This window comes from Dipodomys spectabilis, unplaced genomic scaffold, assembly GCF_019054845.1.
Source record: "Dipodomys spectabilis isolate Male_0828 unplaced genomic scaffold, ASM1905484v1 ptg000045l, whole genome shotgun sequence".
In the NCBI taxonomy this organism is placed as follows: domain Eukaryota; kingdom Metazoa; phylum Chordata; class Mammalia; order Rodentia; family Heteromyidae; genus Dipodomys; species Dipodomys spectabilis.
This window is the reverse complement of record NW_024870722.1, coordinates 5,619,275-5,640,171: the sequence shown is the minus strand read 5'-3', so window position 1 is coordinate 5,640,171 and position 20,897 is coordinate 5,619,275. Positions and strand designations below refer to the sequence as shown.

At 40.3% G+C, this 20,897-nt stretch overlaps 1 protein-coding gene across 1 annotated transcript in view; it reads right to left on the bottom strand.

Moving 5' to 3' along the window:
• Window positions 1–1,589: 1,589 nt before the first annotated feature.
• Window positions 1,590–20,897, bottom strand: part of Cap2 (cyclase associated actin cytoskeleton regulatory protein 2) — a 124,616-nt gene continuing 105,308 nt past the window's right edge. Inside the window, exons 8-13 of the mRNA XM_042678524.1 lie at window positions 14,013–14,202; window positions 12,359–12,531; window positions 11,162–11,285; window positions 10,985–11,067; window positions 6,620–6,760; window positions 1,590–3,098 (exon numbers count right to left, since the gene is read on the bottom strand). Coding sequence (XP_042534458.1) covers window positions 3,015–3,098; window positions 6,620–6,760; window positions 10,985–11,067; window positions 11,162–11,285; window positions 12,359–12,531; window positions 14,013–14,202 — 795 coding nt within the window. The 3' untranslated portion in view covers window positions 1,590–3,014. The remainder of the gene's footprint in view (window positions 3,099–6,619; window positions 6,761–10,984; window positions 11,068–11,161; window positions 11,286–12,358; window positions 12,532–14,012; window positions 14,203–20,897) is intronic.

Sequence of the window (20,897 nt, the reverse complement as noted above, 5' to 3'; positions counted from 1 at the left end):
TGCCTGGGCTGATCTGGAACTGCATTCCTACTCATCTTGACCTCTGGAGAGGCCAGGATTGCAGCTGTGAACCAAAAGTGCCCAGCTTGGTTTACTGACATTTGAGTGAAAGAAATATGTTTATCGAGTTCTTGTTAAAAATGACAAAAAATTAAAAATGTAGTTTCTGATTAGTTGCCATGAGAAAGACTGATATTAGGAAATGACTCATTTTTTTAAAGAAAAAATGTGGTGATATCGGCAAATAATATTAAATATTAGCATTATGGTTTAGTGGGCAATGCAACTCTTTAATTTGGGTCTTCATGTCAATACCAGGGCATCATTTTTTTGTATACTAATCATTCTGAAAAGCATGGTGTTGAAAGTATAGACAAATAAAATGCTTATAATTGTATTTTAGGCAAAATCTATCTTTAAACTCTTTTGGTAATGGTCCTACAGCTTGAACAGAGCCTGGGCACCATCCTTTAGCTTTTTACTTAAGGCTGGTACTCCACCACTTGAGTCAAACCTCTACTTCTGGATTTTTTGCTGGTTAATTGGAAATGAGAATCTTATGGACTTTCTTGCCTGGAATGGCTCCAAACAACAATTCTCAGATCTCAGCTTCTTGAATAGCTACAATGAGCCTGATATATCTATATATCTATATCGGTATATAGATATAGATACAGTTATGCTCTGTATTGGAGAAAAAGCAGAACAAAAACTCTTATAGGTAAACTCTACCTTTTGTGAATTACACATTCTGTGCTATGCTATTATGCAAACAAGAGGATCAAAAACCATTTGGAGAAATCTGGCAGAACTATCACAGAATAATTTTAGCTGGTTTACTTTCCATTTGTGGTGGAGATATAAACTTTATCATGTGCAGAAACATGAAAATGTGCATGAGAAGTCTGCAACATTACACAATCAGCTCGTCTCACTGAAGCAATTAAAGCCCTCAAAATTGCATCTGTATCTGAAGTGGTATAGTAAGTGCCAAGGGTTTAAAATAAATTCTTTTGAAATGGACATGTTTAATGAAAGCCATTCTGGAAATACTAAGCTCATGAAATAATTCCTCAGGGTGTGGTGTCAGAAAGAGGGGCTTGAGATCTTTGTCTCCAATCACCTATTTTCCATCTCTAGTTAAATTTTACCAAGGTAATCTGGCAAACACATGTTCAATATTGAGGCAGGAAATGGCCAATCAGAGACTTATCTTATAGTTTATATTTATGTTATAATTTATGACATAAATCATTATGTACATAAAATAATTAACTCGGGGAAGCTGTACCTTTGCAAAAGATCCAAAGAGGTTTTTGTCAGTGGAGGGGCTATGCTTTATAAAACTGGATTTCAGAACTCTCTAAATCACTGCAAATAGCTTTATGTGATATCAGTCTTGAAGAATCCACTCTTTAAAAGTCTGAATTATATTATTTATATTGTTTATTCTTACTGAATAAATTCTCTAACTTCATCTACACAGCTACCTTTCCTAGATCTAAGGGCTAAGTAAAAAATGCTACAAACAAACAAACATAAATCAAAAACCCCCCAATGATGATAATTTTAACATCAAGAATTCATCATAGTATTTAAACAATTAGAGTTTTACTTTATTTTAGAGTAAGTTTACAGTTCAAAAATTATATTTACTAAAGCCACAACATTATTCATATGGACAAAACTTTTATAGTAAAACCTTAGTACAGGAGCTATATAGATATACAAGATATTTAAAAACAGAAATGCTATATCCAAAGGTTATCATACACACATTATATATACGTGTATGTGTATATATATATGGTTGTATGGGTTTGGCAAATATTATACTACATTTCATTATGTGGGACCCAAGAAGTTGCAGAATTTTCAGCACTTCATATTGAGAGGTATGAAGGATTATCATGTTATTTATTTTGAGAATGCATGGCCTGTATCAGGACTACCAAAGACAAGCAGCAAGCCAAGCCCACAAATAATTCATCAGATCTCAGAAGGAGCTATGCATCTATGGCTTTTTCATGTTCATTTCTGAGACTGGTTAGAAACCCTGGCAAGTGGAAAAGAAATTCCTCTGTGGTAAACCATGAAAGACATCCTTTACAAAGCATCTTTCTAATACTTAACATGTTTGAAACTGGAAAACAAAATGGGATTGTTCTTGGGGCAAAACTGTGAGGTATTATATAGCAAAAGAAAAGTTGGGAAGTAGAGGTGTGGCTAAGTGGCAGAGCATCAGCCTTGAGTGAAAAAATACCTAAGCAAGAGGCTCTGAGGTCAAGCCTCAGTACCTGCTCCCAAAAAGAAAAAGAAAAAAGAGAAAAAGGAAAAAGAGAAACTGCTTCCTCCCAAGTGACCTGCTTAAAAAATTAGACCTAGTTAGACCTATTTTTGTGTTTTAGTAACTACAAAGAATATTAGTTTTCTAAGGACCAACACACTGCATTTGGTCCTCCCATAGAATTTTCTTATGCTTTTAAGAAATGTGGATTGAAATAAATATTCATGCTAATGATGCATCCATGCTAAGAAAGAGGTGAACATGTAGTAAAATGAAGGGAAAAAAAATCTCCTAGTCTTCCAGTACGGGGCTATGACACCATATCAAACATCTACACAAATTCTCAAAGGTTTTGTTCTTGAGCTAACAATTAAACATGAGTGTAGAATTGAATCATGCAGAATTTTTACTTATCAGTTGCTGTGTTGATATGGAAGGAACAGAGTTAATTTTCTTGTTTTTTTCCTTTTAAGTTTGCAGTGCTTATAACTTACTATGTGGAACTAAAATCACAAAAAGGCAAATTATGAAGAAATGTTAAATATCTCAAAAATGCCCACAAAGCATGCCAGAAAATGACACTGATTTTATAGCACAGAATTGCTGGAGGCTTAAACTAAAGCAGTAGGTGCCACTGTGGCTTCTAGCTCTTTAATGCTGCGTGTTTTTTGTTTGTTTGTTTGCATGATAAAAGAGACTTGAATGAGGGGGTTTCAGTTAGTGGAGGTTATGCCATAATTTCTGCAGGTTCAGTGACCAACTTGGATCCATCCCACACAGTCTTGAACTGTTCAGGAACAGGAAATTCTCTCTGGAAAAAGGCACAAAGGACAAAATTAATTACATGATGGCTTCTCTTTGTAAATAAGGAGAAGGCTGATTAGAAATGTGATCTATCCCCCAAACCAGGCATGGTGAGGAATCTGAGACATGGAGACTTGCATATACTATTTGTCCACTTAGTGACTGCATTCTGTCACTAGGAAGACCCAGGCATCAATCTAAGCACTAGACACATGCAAACTCAGTTGATCCATAGCAACTCCATGAGCCAGTCATTTCCAAGATGCCAGCTACAGGAAGCAGAGGCCAGAGAGCTCAAGCAATTGGCCCAACATGACATCACTGGTAAGCAGAGCATCCAGAGTCTAAACGAAGGTAGTCTCTCTGTAGTCTTCTCTCATCCACTGCTTTCTACCAGCCTTGTACATGCATTCCAGTCAACCAGGTACCTTAACTTACAGGTTCTGATTCTGTAGGTGTGGGGAAGAGAAAGAGAATCTGCATTGCAAGCAAGCTCTCAGGAGACATCAAGGCTCCTGGTCACCAGAGTTGATAGACTTTATGTCAGATTTATCTGTCTACTCTTTGAGAAATGGCAAAATTATGCTCAGGGTTGTAAACGAATTTGTTATGCCTCCATCTTGCCACCCTTCCACTAATCATTGCAAAATGCATTTACACTCTCCGATACACACTTCCTTATCTCTTTACATGCAAGGAAACATAGAAAAGCCAAAGTACAGGTAGTCTGAACTTCTCCAGATTTTTCATAAAGAGGATCCACAGAGGCTGAGAAATGGCCCTGCTGCCCAAACTTCAGCAGCCTCATTAGACTTTTTGTGCATGCTTAGAAGAAGCAGTTTCTTTAGCCAAAATGAGTCACAAATTTTCTTTGAATGAAGTCTGCAATGAAAATTCTTAAACACAAAGAAAGAACCTGACCGTGTGTGTGTGTGTGTGTGTGTGTGTGTGTGTGTGTGTGTGTGTGTGTGTGTGTGTGTGTGTGTGTGTGTGTGTGTGTGTGTACCCAATATCACTCCTGGAGTGATTCTTGATGCATAAACCAAGCATGGTGTTGGTTCTCAAGTAAACCATAAAGTAGAGAATTCTCAGGGAGAAAGCACGTGTGGGATCATAATGCTATGCAACTGTTCTAAGGTTGGTTTGGCAGTTAGGAGAAAGCCAGAGGATGATGGAGACCGGTGAATCACATCCTCCATCCATTCCCACATCATAATGCCCACGGAAGATTTTCTGTTTCTACCACCTTCAGCTAGAAAGGGCATGAAGAGAGCCCAGGGCTGATGGTACAAGGTGATAAGAGTCTTGCCACATAGGCAAAACTACTTTTCAGCACAAAAGCTCAGGCCTTGATTATCCTTTAGAATGGCGATTTGATTATTCTTTGGACTCAGTCTTAGGTCTACATTGGAGTGACCTGGAAAACTTTAAAAAGTTACAGATACTTGGGTCATGCCCAGAGTCTAGCTAAATTAGTCTAGAGTGTTCATCCAAACACAATTGCTTTTCCTAGGAGGTCTAGTTTCCATACAGCTGAGCCTTCCTTCTCCCTACACAGCTACATAGGCCAGGAATTACCTAATTAATTTATGCTGTCTTCCTCTGAAGATCTTCTGTATTACTCGTGAGTTTAACAGGAGTCTTCTATAGTTCAAGATTAGGCTATCCATTCACCAAGTGGTGCAGTATGGCCCAGTGCTTACAGATTTTGTGTGTTTAGACTGAAATAATGAATTCTGCAGAACTTTCTTTTTTATTTATTTTTATTTATTTTTTGGGGTCCGGTTGTGGGGCCTGTACTCTGGGCCTGGGCGCTGTCCCTCAGCTCTTCCGCTCAAGGCTAGCGCTCTACCACTTGAGCCACAGGGCCACTTCTGGCTTTTTTTTTCCTGCTTATGTGGTGCTGGGGAATCGAACCCAGGGCCTCAGGCATGCAAGGCAAGCGCTCTACCACTGAGCCACCTTCCCAGCCCCTGCAGAACTTTCTGATACGTGGAGAAGGAGCTCCTGGGAGCAGTCCTGTTGTCCGAGGAAACAGCTCAACCTGCCTGCTGATGGCTGTGTTGACATTTGATGACTGATCCCTTCAGGCTGACATGCCCTCTCTTTCAAAGATGTACCTACTGAGGTACATTTCCTTCTGTCCTTTCTTAATTTATTGGTTCCCTCTAGAGTCAGATTCACAGAGAATGATCTGTACTTAGTTCTCAACTTCCAAGTAACAATTGAGTGAATCTACAATATGTCATGACCTCAGGAAGTGTGATTTATTTAGTTATATTTGCTTCTTTAAGTGTTTGAGAAGATCAGCACAAATCCTTTAGAAGCTGCCTTATTGGTGAGAAGAGGCAGAGACAAGAAATGCTGGTAGAATCTTGGGTTAGTGTTTTTTAGAGGGTCCACTGGATAGATGGATGGCATTCAAATCACCTGGGAGCTCTGTTTGAACCTAGATTCCTGGACCCCACTGCAAGCTTCCAAAATTGAATTTCTAGGTTCAGGATGTGGAGCTGGCTTGTCCATCAAGATTTCCCAGTGAATTCTTTCTCTCTTTCCTTTCTTTCTTGGTGCTCTACTACTTTTTTTTTTTTGTCGGTCATGGGGCTTGAACTCCGGGCCTGGGCGCTGTCCCTCAGCTCTTCAGCTCAAGGCGAGCACTCTACCATTTGAGCTACAGCACCACTTCTGGTTTTCTGGTGGTTTATTGGAGATAGGAGTCTCACGGTCTTTCCTGCCCGGGCTGGCTTTGAACCGTGATCCTCAGATCTCAGCCTCCTGAGTAGCTAGGATTACAGGCGTGAGCCACCAGCGCCCAGTGGTGCTCTACTACTTGAGCCATTCTTCCAGCCTGTTTTTTGCTGGTAATTTTGGAGTTAGAGTATCTTAGACTTTTTTTTGTCTTTTTTCTTTTTTGGTACTGGGGATCGAACCCAGGACGTTGCACTTGCTAGACAAGCGCTTTGCCACTGAGCTACATCCCAGCCCGAGTATCTTAGACTTTTCTGCTTGGACTGGCTTCCAACTTTGATCCTCTGGATCTCAGTTGCCTGAGTAGCTACAATTTCAGACAAGAGCCACCAGTGCTAGGCTCAGCTAATTCCTATGTTAAAAGGAGAGTCTTTGCCTGAGTACCCCAGGCAAATAGGTCTACCTCCTTATCATTCCCTTTCTTTCCTCTTAGTTTCACCACAATGCATTTTCCCTTCTTGCCTATTTCCATCAGAGCAAAGGAAAATATTTAGTCACATCATACGAACTCAGATGCATACTGTGCTAGTTGATAAAAGCTAACCAATTACTAGTAATTACTAGTAAATTGCCTTGAGAGTCACAAATCAAGGAGTGAACCTAGTCAAGAAGCTAATAGAAGAAAGGAGATGTGGACAGCAGCTCCCTGCATCCCTCTTCTGCCTGTGAGTTATTCCACAAGTGAACTTCATCGGTCGGTAGTTGATTAATCAGTCTCTTAGAATGTTAATAATGAAGGCTCAGAAAGAAATTCTTGACAGCCTCTTGAAAGGTACTTACATAATCTCCATCCTGAGGGATAAGTATATTCATTTCAGATGATTTGGCACTCACAATCTCGCAATCTAATGCATCTTCACTGAGGTATATGTGGCAGCCTTCTGTCTTATTAATGGAAATCGTTGGCACTCTCCCTAGTACCTGAATTAACAAACAAACAAACAACACCTTCTGGGACCAAGGCAAAGATACAAAAATGACAATGTTCTCAAACAATTACAATCTCGATTCCACTGTGTGTTTGAACTTTAAGCAAGCCTTAGGAATCGCTGGGTCAGAACTGGAGAGACTGGCTAATGGTTATGTCTCCTGACTGAATACAGTACATGTCATTTGGGGACAGATTTGAAAGGACCACACAAGGGGACTCTTATTTAAGTCTCAGGGGCTCTTTCTTGAGGTGAAATTTAAGGGATTCATTTGGAAATAGCAGCACGACGTTCAGAAAAGCCTTACAATCCTGATAGTGGATTTGAAACATGTATTTGATTTCCTGATAAACAAAACAAGACACGTTGGCTTTTATGTGCTAAATTTTTTTTTTAGTTTTAACAAATATCTCTGAAACTGGGACTACAAGAATCAATACTGACATTTAATAATAAGATTATTCTTGAGTAGAAACTGAGGAGCTTGTTCCTGAACTTCAGAATAGGTAAGAAAATACAATAAAAAAAAATCCTTTTCTGGATTAAAAAAAAAAAGTCTCAAGGCTGAATGTGAAGTTCAACTGAGATAAATGTCTAGTTATTTTCAAGGTATTCATTTCAGGAGCCCAAACTAGGGGCTTAGTTCAGGACACTCATTATATAGATAAACAGGATCACAGAGAAAAGGAGGCAACTCTTTTATATTGTTCACCAATATCTCAATGCTGTAAAATTCAGATATGTTTCTCTGCCAGCAATCAGTTTGTAGACAATCCCCTCCAAATCTCCATAGGGGACACTGTTCTCTCAAAGACCATATTACAGCTCTATAATTTTCCTCCTTGTAATGGTAATTAAAGTGATAAAGAAATCTCTTCTTTCACCCTGAAGAAAAGGCTGCGTTGCAAACCCAAGGAGCAAGTCCTGTGCTGGTGCAGGTGATGTAAAGAATTCCTTGGGGGAGCGCCTAGCCAGGTCACCACACTTCTCTCTTTCCTCTTCTTCTATGACTACAGAAATGGTGCTGAGTTGGAACTGAATCCAATGCAAGAAAAAGGCAGAGGTAGTTCAAGGTCAGCTAAGCAAAGGGCTCGGCCACAGATGGAAGAATAATGTATTCATGTGCATTTCAAAAATGTGCCATGTCTTGATGATTTCTAGATCTGCTTATTTTGTAATGACGGAGGATATTCATTCATATGCCAAGGAGAACTGCATGAGTGTCGGGCAAGGAAGGGAAAGGAATGAATTGTCGGTGGTGTTTAAAGGCCTTCCATGCTTTGTTTATGAGCAGAGACTTGCGAGGCAAGTGCCTAGTGTTGATACATTTTGTTTTATCTTTTATAGCTTGCGAGACGATGTTTAAAATGCACAAACACCCTACGTTCTTTGAAAAGGCAACAGCAATCATATGAAAATAGCCCTGGTATGTTAAAACCAGTGGTCTGGTGAAAACTGAGTTCGAGCATATTACACCCATGTCTTTCTTCCCAGGTAGTCTGTGAATACTTTGAGAACAGGGGTTGTTTCTTATCAGGAGAGCTGAGCCAAAGAGCTCCTTCGCTGAGTGACAGGCGGCAGGTGAGCCTACCCAGGCCAACGCTCTTACATTTCATACATGTTTGTGTATTGATGTAGTGAGGCTTTTGAATTTTGGGTGATGGGGATTGGGTCTAGGTCCCCCTACCTGTTAGGCACATAGTCTTACTGAGCTAGCCTCTTACTACTGTGTATCACAAAATGATTACTTCACAATCATGTTTTAAAAGTTCCATTAACTTCTATAGTCCCTGCTCTGTGCCATAATTTGAATATTTTCCTAGGACAGTTTGCCAAAGAAACGGAGTCAAATCCATGCCTTCTCCTCACCCCCTCTTTTCAGTTTTAATAGCATGATGGAGGTAAAAGTGTGCAAACATAAAACTCACCCATTTTATTTATTTATTTATCTTTTTGAAATTTATTTTGGTTATTTAAAAATTCTCCTCAAGTAGTTGTACAAAGGGGCTTCAATTCAACATGCCTGTTTGAAATTCAACCGTTTTAAATGTACAGTTCAATGATACTTGATACGTTTAAAGAGCTGTACAGTCATCACTACAGTACAGTTTTAGAACATTTCCATCGTCCCTAAAATATCTCTAATGGCCTCCATGCTACGACCAGGCAACTGCTAATCTGCTTTCTGTTTTCAACATGTCCAGACTCTTTTAAAACTATGAAGTTCTTGAAATAGGTCATGACATTTGCATGGTTTGAACATGTGAAAGTTCAGAAAGAATTCTGTCAAATGTCTTTTCTGGTTTCTGAACTGTACCATTGAGTTCTTTCTATCTGTAGTGTTCAGGGAACCCTAGTTGATCTGTTCAGAGATATAGTATGTGTGTGTATGCACATTTATATCCTTAAAATATTAGTACATTTCAAACATAAAAACATATAAGGAATAATATAAATGCATATATGCCCACCATATAAATACATGGAGGCCGATAAACAGCTTTGTCAGAGTGTGACATTTTGTTTCTACTAGTTATTGATGTGTGTGTGTGTGGGGGGGGGGGTTAGTAAGGTTTGAACTCAGGAACTCAGGGCCTTGCACTGGCTGGGCAGGTGCTCTACCACTTCAGCCACTCTTTGGCCCCTTTCTGCTTTATTTCCAAGGCAGGCTCTTACTTTGTGACTGGTCTGGATGTGTCTATGGTCTTTCCTCTTGTACTTCACTGTGTCACTGGCGGATGACAAGTTTGTGCCACTGCACCCAACATTGTTTGGGATGGAGTCTCCTGGACTTCTTTGTGCTTGTATTGGCCTTGAGCTAAACACCCCCAGTCTCTGCCTTCTAAGTAGCTAGGGTTACAGAACTGAGTCACTACACCTGGATCCTATTATTTTTTGTTTGATTTAGACTATAATTCTGTAGTATGGTATATCCTATATGCCACGAACCATCTCCCTCACCTCCTTTCTCTCTTCCCCCTTGGATTATCATGTTTATAATCCATCAGGTCTCCCCACTGGATTAAGGGGATTAGGATGGCTCTTGAGTTCTCATAAATGTATTTAATATGTGCATATGTTGTTTTGCATGTTCTTGATTTTTTAAAAATAAATGAACACGTGATACAATGCTTGCCATTCTGTAATTGGCCTCTATGGCTCAATGTTATTTTGATAGTTACCTGTTTTGATACATTTGACTGTTGTAGTTTATTCATTTTAACTACTAGCTAGTATTCTATTGGTAAGATTCATTTATTTAGTCACTAGTTAGTGCACATTTAAATTGTTTTTAATTTTTATTACCAGTATAAATGATGGTACAATGAATTTATTGCATGTCTCCTTGACAAAGGTAATAGAACTCCTTCAGTGTAAATTCCCCAAAGCAGAATTACTCAGCCAAAGGTTTTAAGTGTGGCTTTATTATTTGGTGCTAATTTGCTCTGTAATGAGTGTAAAAGGTTCACTCTCTGAATATTAATATATACTGGGGCGTAACAACCCTGGACCTTCAGACTTTTTAAGACAGAGGCTTGTAAGCTTGCATTTCCTGTATGCATGACATTCGGTTAACATGACACCTTGCACCCAGCCAATCTGAGTGTAAAACTATGAGTATAATCACAATAAAACCTGTTAAAACTGTTTCAGGAAAGGGGGATGGGGTAAGAAAGAGTGATTGAGTCAGGGGAGAGTGATTGGAATACATTGTAAACATGCATGGAAATGTCACAATGAATTTCTCCCTTGTATAGCTAGGCTAATTAAAAAAATACTGCCTCTCCCAGGACTAGTCCTTTCTGAAAAGGCTTGATCAGAAGCACATCTCTTACATAGAAAAGAACCAATGTTGATTTCACAGGTTCAACCAGCTCTAACTCTGACCATCTAAACCATTATCTCCCTGTCACACACAATCCCAGGACCAAGCACCAGGTAATAGTATCCTCTAAAACATGGGATTATTCAGACCAGCTCATCCTGAATTCTTTACCCTAACCTGTCATCTTTCCAATGGAATCCTCCTAAAGGCTGTGGCTTTCCCTTTGTTCCATTCTCCCTCCTGGCCACTGCTGGTGCTCTTCACAGATGAGGTGAGGAGGAAGCCATATGTGGAAAGAAAGGGAGCAGGAGTTTTCTGGGTGCAGGAGCAGGCATACTGGTCTATGCAAAGCCATGGCCAGGGCAAAGCATCATTAGAAAGGCTACTCACCTGAATTTGGATGTCCTTGGAGTTAATCACTTCCACAATTCCCACCACATTGTCGAACACGAGGCCAAACTTCTTACAATTATCTAAGGGGGAAAGATCCAAAAGCTCACTTACATACATACAGCATCTTCCTTGCAAGCAACTCATGGGAACTAGAGAGCCATAGTTTTGCCCTACCGATTGTAATGGAATTTATTTTCCCTTTTATTTGGAGAGTAGATTTGTCACATTTGAAAATGTAAGCCACTTGTTTCAGTTCAGACTCTGAAATGACAAGGTCATTCCTGTCCTCTTGGTACTCCTAAAATTAAAACAGATACAGATATTGAAAGTAAGGACAATAAAACCTGTTAAAAATGAATCCAATGCCTACTGAAGTGACTATGGGCTCATCAGGATTATAGCCTTTTCCATATGCTCTTTCTTTATGGACCATCTCATTATGGATAAACTCTTGTAGTAGAAATTGATGGGAATGGATGGATGGAATGCTGTTTGGGAGGGATAGGTGTTGGCATCCGAGCTAGTGGGGGAGGGGGTGTCTGGGGCAGGGGTATGAGAGTTGTTGAGACACTGATGCTAACTCAGTCTATACTTCATGCTAAAGCAAAATCTGCTGGGCCAAATAGGAGAGGAGTAGGGGAAGGGTCACAGCAGGGTCCAAGCTCCACGTCCTTTCAGGTCATAACAACCTTTCCAGGAACTTTGGTTCTTAGTCTGTAGGGCAACTGTCTGGATTGGTAGAGGATACCCAGCTTTCATTCATATTCTCGGTGTCTCTGCTCAGCTCACATAATTAGCCCTGAAAGTGGTAGATGGTAGTGGTAGCACATTGTTCTACCAGGGCCTCAATCCATGGGATGGAACAAAACAATCTATAGCACATCAGAGTTGGGCACAGATTCCATCTCCTTGGGTTAGTGGTTTCACTCACTGTTTGGTTAAAGATTTATGGGAATTCACAGTGAAATTCACAAACATGCAGCAGAATGGTGGTTGATAGGGGCTGCAGGGAAGGAGGATAGGGAGTCCTGGTTTGTGGGCCCCGTGCCTTAGTTCACCAAAATGACAAGTGCCCCGTGTATGAATAGTGGTGATGGTTGCACGCAGTATGGGTGTACTTAATGCCGCTGAAATGTAGTTAAAATGGTTAATGGTAAATTTTATGTTGTATGTATTTTACCATGATTGACAAAAAAAAAAAACAAAACTGAAGGAGAGAATGCATAAGAACTAGTGAAAAAAACAACAACGGAAGCCTTCAGAAATCTCTCGGTTCCTATTCCAGCCAATGGTTTTTAGGAATCCTTAAGACCTCGGTACATTGACACACCATGAGTGTGTCAAGAATACAGTTTAAAGGACTTTACTTACCACTCTCCACTTTTTTCCTTCCAATTCAAACACGGGAGCATGTTTCTGAGGAGCGTGAGATTTGGGAGACGTGGGGCCTGGGGAATGGGTTTTGGTGGGAGATGGAATCTGTCCTTGAGCACGCAGGTTGGGGTTCTTGTAAATCTTTTGGTCATCCGTGACATGCCGAAGCCCTATGAGGGTGACACGGATGGACACATTTCTTTGTATTTTATGCAAAGGGAGGTGTCTACAACAACACTTGGCAATGATAATTTTCCTAACAGTCCAGTGTTCTAGGTCAAGATGCTGAGTTTGAATCCTGATGATGAAAAGTAATGTGTGTGTGTGTGTGTGTGTGTGTGTGTGTGTGTGTGTGTGTGTGTGTGTGTATGTTTAGCCTGAGGAATTCTCTTTAAAGATATGGGATGATAAAAATTTTGCAGCAAACAAAAAAGCAACCCCCACTCCCTCCATATCCAGAAGCCACCTCATTAAAGAGGATTTCGTGGTTTTACTTCTTTCATGGCTAAATCATTTGCCCAATATAGCCTAAAATGTTAGAACATCCTAATGAGTTTGTGTCAGAACATGGAATTGACTTTATGGTTCTAAGCCCATTCTTTAATGCTGCAGGTGAATGTCTAGGAGATAGTAGAGCCAGTGGGAGCTAGTGATAAAGGTAAAACCTATGCCCTTAGCTCCAGGACCAGCACCCACACACAATAAAATTAACCATCCACCATGAGAAAGGAAGTTTGGTGATGAAATTCTTTTTTTTTTTTTTTTTTACCAGTCATAGGGCTTGAACTCAGGGTCTGGACTCTGTCTCTGAGCCTCTTTGTGCTCAAGGCTAGTGCTGTACCACTTGAGCCACAGTGCCACTTTTGGCTTTTTTGAGTATTATATTGGAGATAACAGTGTGCCTGGGCTGGCTTTGAACCACAATTCTCAGATCTCAGCTTCCTGAGTTCCTAGAATTACAAGTGTGAGCCACCAGTGCCAGCGAATGATGAAATTCTTCAACCAGCCAATAAGTACACTACTTCAGGACAGAGGTGCTATTGCCTATCTTTTTTTTTTTTCTTTTGGTACCAGTTAATGAAGCTTGAATTCTAAGCCTCAGCTTCTCACTTTTTTGTTCAAGGCTGGCATTGTTCTACTTGAATCCTATTTCTACTTCTGACGTTTTGTTGGTTAATTGGAAATAAAAGTCTACCTGCTTAGGTTGGCTTTGAACCACAATCCTCAGAACTCAACCTCCTGAATAGCTAGGATTATAAGCATAAACTACCAGCAATCTGGTTCAAATACACTTTTTATTAGCATAGATTAACTGTATGAAGGAGTTACTTTGTGGTATTTTTGTGCACACATAGAATATTCTAGATGCCTTGGTTCTAGAGGCTAATGCTGAAGCACTGGGCAGGAGGGGTAAGTGAGTGGTGTTAACAGTACTGAATAGGAACCATTGTCTCTGAGTTTGTCCATGTGGCAGCCCACTGAGACTGACTACCCAGACCTGAACGCTGTAGACTCCCCTCCCCCCGCTCCCCAGCCTCAGCTTCTCTCCTTCCAGGTGCTGGAGATGGAAATGGTGCTGTCTCTGGGGCTCTGGGGGAATCTGTGTGTTGGAGCTACAAGGAAAAGAAGCTTCAAGTAATTGTTTTTTCACCTTTTGTGATGGCTTCTCCCTGGTTGAGCTGGGCAAATAAAGCTGATCGTGAAGGAGAGGACTCCTCTTTCCTGCCTTCATTCTCAAAAAGTGGAGGTGGTCCTGGAGGAGGCGGTGGAGGGGGAGGTGGTGGAAGGCCAGGCCCAGATGACAGGACAGAAAATGCTGATGTGGTAGATGCTACAGGACCCTGTGGTAGGCAGAAGATGGGAAACCACATTGACACTGAAGCCCCAGCTGAGGTTTTGCCAGAGTACCTGAGGATCTGTTGCCAGTTAGGGACTAGGGCTCAAGATTCCCCAGGGGATGCCAGAGGGCACACCTGTGCCTCATGGGGCTGCCCGGGAGCCCTTGGATGAAAGCAAGATCTGCCTTGGGAATAAAAAGCCTGACTATCAGTTGATTTTAAGTATCTAGAAGCCCCAATGCCAACACACACACACACACACACACACACACACACACACACACCAAGCTATATCCACAAGTTCATGTCATGTCTAAGGCTAGAATAGGAATGAAAGTAGGCCTTAGCCAACTTAGAATCATAAAATAGTGGTCCAACAGATAAGAAGATTAGCTTTTATATGGATAGTAGGTATTATAACTACTGATGAGAAGTAGAGAAAGAGATGAAAAAAATATTCAATGGTTGCAAGATGTTCCTGAGCAGCTAAAGGGAACAATGCTGAAAATGTCTGGAATTCATTTTCAAAGCATGCAAGCCTCAAGCTAGCCCCCAAACAAAGCACACGCATGGCCTGGGTGATTGTGAACACTGAAGGTAGAGAAGATCGGGGAGCCATACTTGTGAACTGCAAGTAGACCAACAGAATATCAGGTATTTCCTGAGCAACATCTGTGCTCATTCTAACTTTCTCTGCTGTGTGAAGTGCAACCTTTGTTTTCAACATGAAGGTCTAACAAACTCAAATGGCAATAGAGGGCGGATCACAAGAGGGAGGATCCATTTTAGAATGAGAAGGGTTCTCAAAGAAATTGCCCTGGAAAGAGCTTAAAACTAGTAAGACAGAAACATATGTAACAAACTTGGAGTTATATCCACATGTATATGGACATAATAATATATATTTTGGTCAATATAATAGTATATAGGTGGAGATATATTTAATAATATATATATTATATAGTAAAATATTACATACTATACACTATTATATTACATATTAAAATTTATAAATATATCTTTACATATATTTATATATGTATTTGTATATACTATGTATTATATATTATATTGTATAATATAGCATATAATAATATATAAGAATAAAATAGTAAGCCGGGCACCGGTGGCTCACGCCTGTAATCCTAGCTACTCAGGAGGCTGAGATCTGAGGATCGCGGTTCAAAGCCAGCCCGGGCAGGAAAGACCGTGAGACTCCTATCTCCAATAAACCACTAGAAAACCGGAAGTGGCGCTGTAGCTCAAGTGGTAGAGTGCTCGCCTTGAGCTGAAGAGCTGAGGGACAGCGCCCAGGCCCAGAGTTCAAGGCCCATGACCGACAAAAAAAAAAAAAAAGAATAAAATAGTAACATATACAACATTATATATTAATATATGCTATAGATTATATAATATAGCATATACTATATACAATATATGTATTCATGTATATAACTCATGGACTTTTCTGCTTGGGTTGGTTTTGAACCATAATCGGGCTACCTCTTTTTTTTTCTGTTAGTTGTAGGGCTTGAACTCTGGGCCTGGGTGCTTTCCTACCTCTTGAGCTACAATGCCACTTCTGGCTTTTTCTGTTTATGTGGTACTGAGGAATCAAACCCCGGGCCTCATGTATGTGATGCAAGCAGTCTACCACTGAACCATCTTCCCAGCCCCTCAGACTGCCTCTTGAGTAACTAGGATTACAGTCAGTCAGCCACTAGCACCTGGCTCTACCAATATATTTTTAACACCTGGTGAACTATATACCAACTCAGCTTTTTTTTTCCTTTCATGTCAGTACTGGGGCTTGAACTTAGCACCTCATGCTCTTGCTAGCCTTTGTTCAAGGCTAGTCCTCTACCACTTGAGCCACCTTTCTACTTCCTCAACACAGCTTTTAAAAGCCAGAACCAGACATGGTGGCATATACCTGTAACTTCAGCACTCAGGAGGCTGAGGCAGGAAGATTTTGAGCTTCATGCCAGCCTGGGCTACAAAGTGAGACTCTATTAAAAAAAATCCTCAAAATTGGGAGTGGTGGATATGTAGAACAGCTCTACATATTTTTAGTACCAGATATAAAAGTTAAACATTACACAAGTGCTAAATACTAAGGAGTGCAGCATATTTTCATTTTTTAAAAACAACTCAATTTTCACAAGGTGTCAAAATCAGGAAGTTTTCATCTACAGTAATTTTTAAAAACAAGTGATTTTCAAAGTACTTATGTAATGCCTATTCAGTGTAGAATTATCCGGAATTATCTTCTCTTATTCAGAATGTATGTCTTCAAAACTTAGTAGGCTGGAAGTCTTCTCTAAAGTTATTGGCAGTGGTTTTTATTTTTTGGCCAGGAAACCCCTCCTGGCTCTTTCAGGATTCTGGGGTCAAGTAGAAAATGATTTCACAGACCAACCAGTTTTCCCTCCAGTTCTTAAATGTTTTCTATCATGTTACCAGGATGCAATTTAAGAATTTGCTTGAATCATAAAAAGCTTATAGTACAAGCTTAGTACATCAACTGATATTCCAATCTTGCTAACTACTAAGACCCCGAGACTATTCTTTTTGCTCCTAAGTTTGTAATAATTCATGTCATTGGTGAAGAGACAGGTCCTTCCACCAACATTTCAGAAAATTCTTTAACATTCTCCTTCCTATTTTATGGAAAGGAGAGATGATACAGCTTCTAAATCTTAAAATGATTTAGATGTTTCCTTTGCTGTCAGAATTTGGAGCCTCTCCCCTCAAAGCCACTAAAAGACATGGAAACTAAAACCGCATATTCAACTTTTGAGAACTTTGATCCGTTCAGATGGCTGACCTTGGATAGCAGACAAAGGATTTACTGCAACAAATGTTGGAAATAAAAGTCCCCCAAAATAAGGGCCCTCAGGACCCACTGAAACTCTGCCTTGGACTTGCCTTTTGTACGTTCTGGCTCGTTCTTGTTTGGTACAATACCAGGCTCTGGTTTCCAAGGTTACTTTTCAATTAGCATTCAGGGGCTTTACTGAACAGTGGACTGGAAATCAAACTGATTAGACCTCCTCTTAACTGGCTCTCGGTGGCTCCCCGCTGCAGGGGAATTTATCTTTGTCTTCCTCCTCTCCTCTTTCTGTAGGGTATTACAGTACACACTTCACCCAAGCTTTCTTCCTTCTAACAAGAGCCTGGCCACAAGGGGCAGCCAACTAGACTAGAGTCCCAGCCTGACACCAAGTCTTCAGGCAACCCAGGGAAAAAACCAGGAGAGATAATCTGGCAAGGGGAAGGAGCTGAGAATTCAGAAGCATCTAGTGTGTGCCAGGTACTGATTGCTTTCTCTTGTGCAGTAGATATTTAAAGCTCAGTCATGATGGGCTCAGTGCCAGAGGTTCCCAAACTTATCTGAACATTAGAAGCAGGTAGAAATCTTTTTAAACAAATTCTCAAGCTCAGGCTTTGTGGAAGGAACATCTGGAAGGGGAGGAAGGGAGGGAGAAGGAAAGCAGGGTGGGGTGCAATAATGGGGATTCTTGTAAGGAAGTCTTGGCTCTCCTTTGAATGCTTAAGTTGTTCTGGAATGAGGTCTTGACTCTCCTGGGATGGAAGAATACTGGTCCTCAGTGCATTTCCTTTTAAAGGCCAGGTGTCATGGTGGAGGTAAAGCACCAGGTTAGACTGGAAGGGAACCAGACTTGGCATCTCATACCTCAGGTGCCCAGTGAGTGGCTCATTACTTCTAGTTTGAAAGAGGCAACGGAGGATCTCAAGGAGAGAGGGTGCTGTAAGAGGGTAGATTTTTCATTCTTCTCAATTTGAGTTAGGGTCCTTTAGAGATACAGAAGGAGAACCTTGAGTGGGTAGAGCTGTGTGGAGTTCTCTGAGCCCACAGTTCCAGCCCTGGAACACTGAGGGGATGACACTTGACAGGGTTCACTTTCCTGTAGTATACCATTTAAGTAATGAGAAAGTGCAACGTTAGCCTGCAGACTGCACTTGTGTCTCTGAACAGACGCTACATGGTCAGAGCTGCATGTGCAGAATAGGCAAGGACCTTTTTTTTTTTTTTTAAATTTATTTTTATTTTCGGTCCGGTCGTGGGGCCTGAACTCTGGGCCTGAGCGCTGTCCCTCAGCTCTTCAGATCAAGGCTAGCACTCTACCACTTGAGCCACAGCGCCACTTCCAGCTTTTTTCTTATGTGGTGCGAGGAATCGAACCCAGGGCCTCAGGCATGCAAGGCAAGCGCTCTACCACTGAGCCAACTTCCCAGCCCTAGGCAAGGACCTTTAAGAAGTGACATTGTTGACGTGCAATGATCTAAATAGTTTTAGCCTTTTTCAAAGGACACTTTTCATCATAAATTCTTTCATCATACGCTTTAGCAGAACAATGACTTCCATTTCATTGTCACAGTGTAGAATCTTATTTTTGCGTGCTCAGGGCCTACCTAGGATGGTGATGTCACGTGACCTGTGTAAGGTCTGATGGAAACAGATTGGAAAGTGATGCTGGCCACTGAAGGTAGAAATCCTGCAGCAGAACTGGGAGAAGGATTTAACCAGAGCAAAGCACAATGACCCCTGCATAAATGCTTTTGGAACAACAACAACAAAACCCCCACTTCTTTGTGATGTTGATAAAATGAATCTCAAGTATCTTAGAGTCTCAGATCAGGCACAATTGAAAAAGACATTCTATTAAAATCATATAACAATGACATACAACCTTTTAAAAAAAGCAGCATATTTATGATTTTAAATGGCTGCATTCACCTTGGTGCAAAAGTTCGCTTATGCTGTAAGAACACAGCACAAAAAAATGAGAGCTGCTGCTTTTAAGGTCTATTAAGATTAATTTTGAGAGCAGATGTTTGATTAGATAGTCTTTTTTTTTTGTTAGTCTGGCACAAAAGACTTTTTAAAAAGTTAATGTACTGCAAATCCCCTTCCTTGAATTAATTTCAGTGTCCTGGGAACAGCTGTCTCTTCTGTTTTTAAATGTATGAACTACAGCTATCAAATAATAAAACCATTGTAAGTAGCACATGGCAAGTTTGTAATTTTTTTGGTTACATATAATACATATATGCCTATATTACATATAATCGGTTGTATACTGCTGTACACTATCATTTGTTTTCATTCAGTGCTACTTCTTAAAAAAACTGCCAATCGTTTTCTTATCTTAGAATTGGGATTTTATTATGAAAGAGAAATTCCTTCCTGTTCCTAAATGGAATCTGCTTTGCCTACATATGACAACAAGATCTGCAATTAGCAATACACTTTTACTTGCTCTGCCCACCACAAACACCAGAGTTTGAGTTACCCAGTTAATTCAGGTATCAATTTTCATCTAAGTAAGCTATTGAACTTACTCCAAGGATTCATTTTGTTGAGTTTGTACTTATCGGGTACTTGTAGGGGGACCAGTGAATACGCTTCTGTGGTTTAGGCCTGGGTTAGGTGTTTTGTAGGTTTGTTTAACCTAAAAGAAGAGTCTGAAGGAATTTAAGCAAAGAGGAAATATATAGACACAGATATAAATAGGTAAGTGGGTAGATAAACAGCCTTAACCTCCAACTTTAAGAATAGATAGGTAACCAATATCTCTTGGTTAGTATTTTTTAAACCAACTTTTCAAAGGAAGAGATCAAGAAAATAAAAATAGCATGCAATAGCTAGAACAGGTGAATTATATTGCTTACGACAGAGCTTTTGTTGAGATCTGTCTTCTATAAAACTAGCTTAGTGATAGTAACGTTTTGAGCCACCGATCTTGAAGCATTTGTGGAGATCATAGATAAAGGTACAAAAATGAACCAGCTGACACATGGTGACATTAATGAGGTTTTCCCTCCCCCACAGCTTTCCTCTTTGGACACACACTCAGCCCCTTCTGTTTCTGGTTGAGTTATCTCTAGCTGTTGGTTGCTGAAACACGCTGGGCCATTAATCAGCGAGCTTACCATGAACAATCTCTGGGTAGCCAGGACAACTGACATGTGCCCAGCCATACACTTAAGAGTTTAAAAATCACCAGGCCATTGCAGTCATATGTACACTTATATCTTCATGCTGCAGGGATAGGAACTCACAATGTCTTCTAACTGACCATAGAAAATAAAACGCTGCTAATTTTTTTTAAAATACCAAACAACCTGGCTTCAAATGACACATAAAACACACGGGTGATAAACCTCTCAATATGGTAATAGGAGCAAATGAAGAAAAGAAACAACTGTCATTTGGTCTTTAGTTCACATACATCAATAGACAATCTTCTGGGCAGAAAAAAATAACCTCCAATTCGTGACATTATTGTTGTTGTCGTTGTTGTTTGGTGCCAGTACTGGGATTTAACTCAGGGGCTTGAGCAACTGCTTAGTTTTTTGGCTTAAGGCCGGTATTCTACCACTTGAACCACATCTTCACTTTTAGCTTTTGGCTGGTTAATTGGAGATAAGTGTTGTCTTTTGGATTTGTCTGCCTGGGTTGCCTTCGAACCAGGATTCTTAGATCTTAGCCTCCAAAGTAGCTAGGATTACCGGTGTGAGCCACTGGTGGGTGGCTTCATGACTTTAGAATTTGTTAGGATTTTTGGTATCAAAATGAATTTCTATTTTCTGTAAGATGAATACTTTGATCAATAACTTAGCGAAATTGATATGTTTCCAAATGTGTCAGCTTCTATAAGAACTTGGGAGTT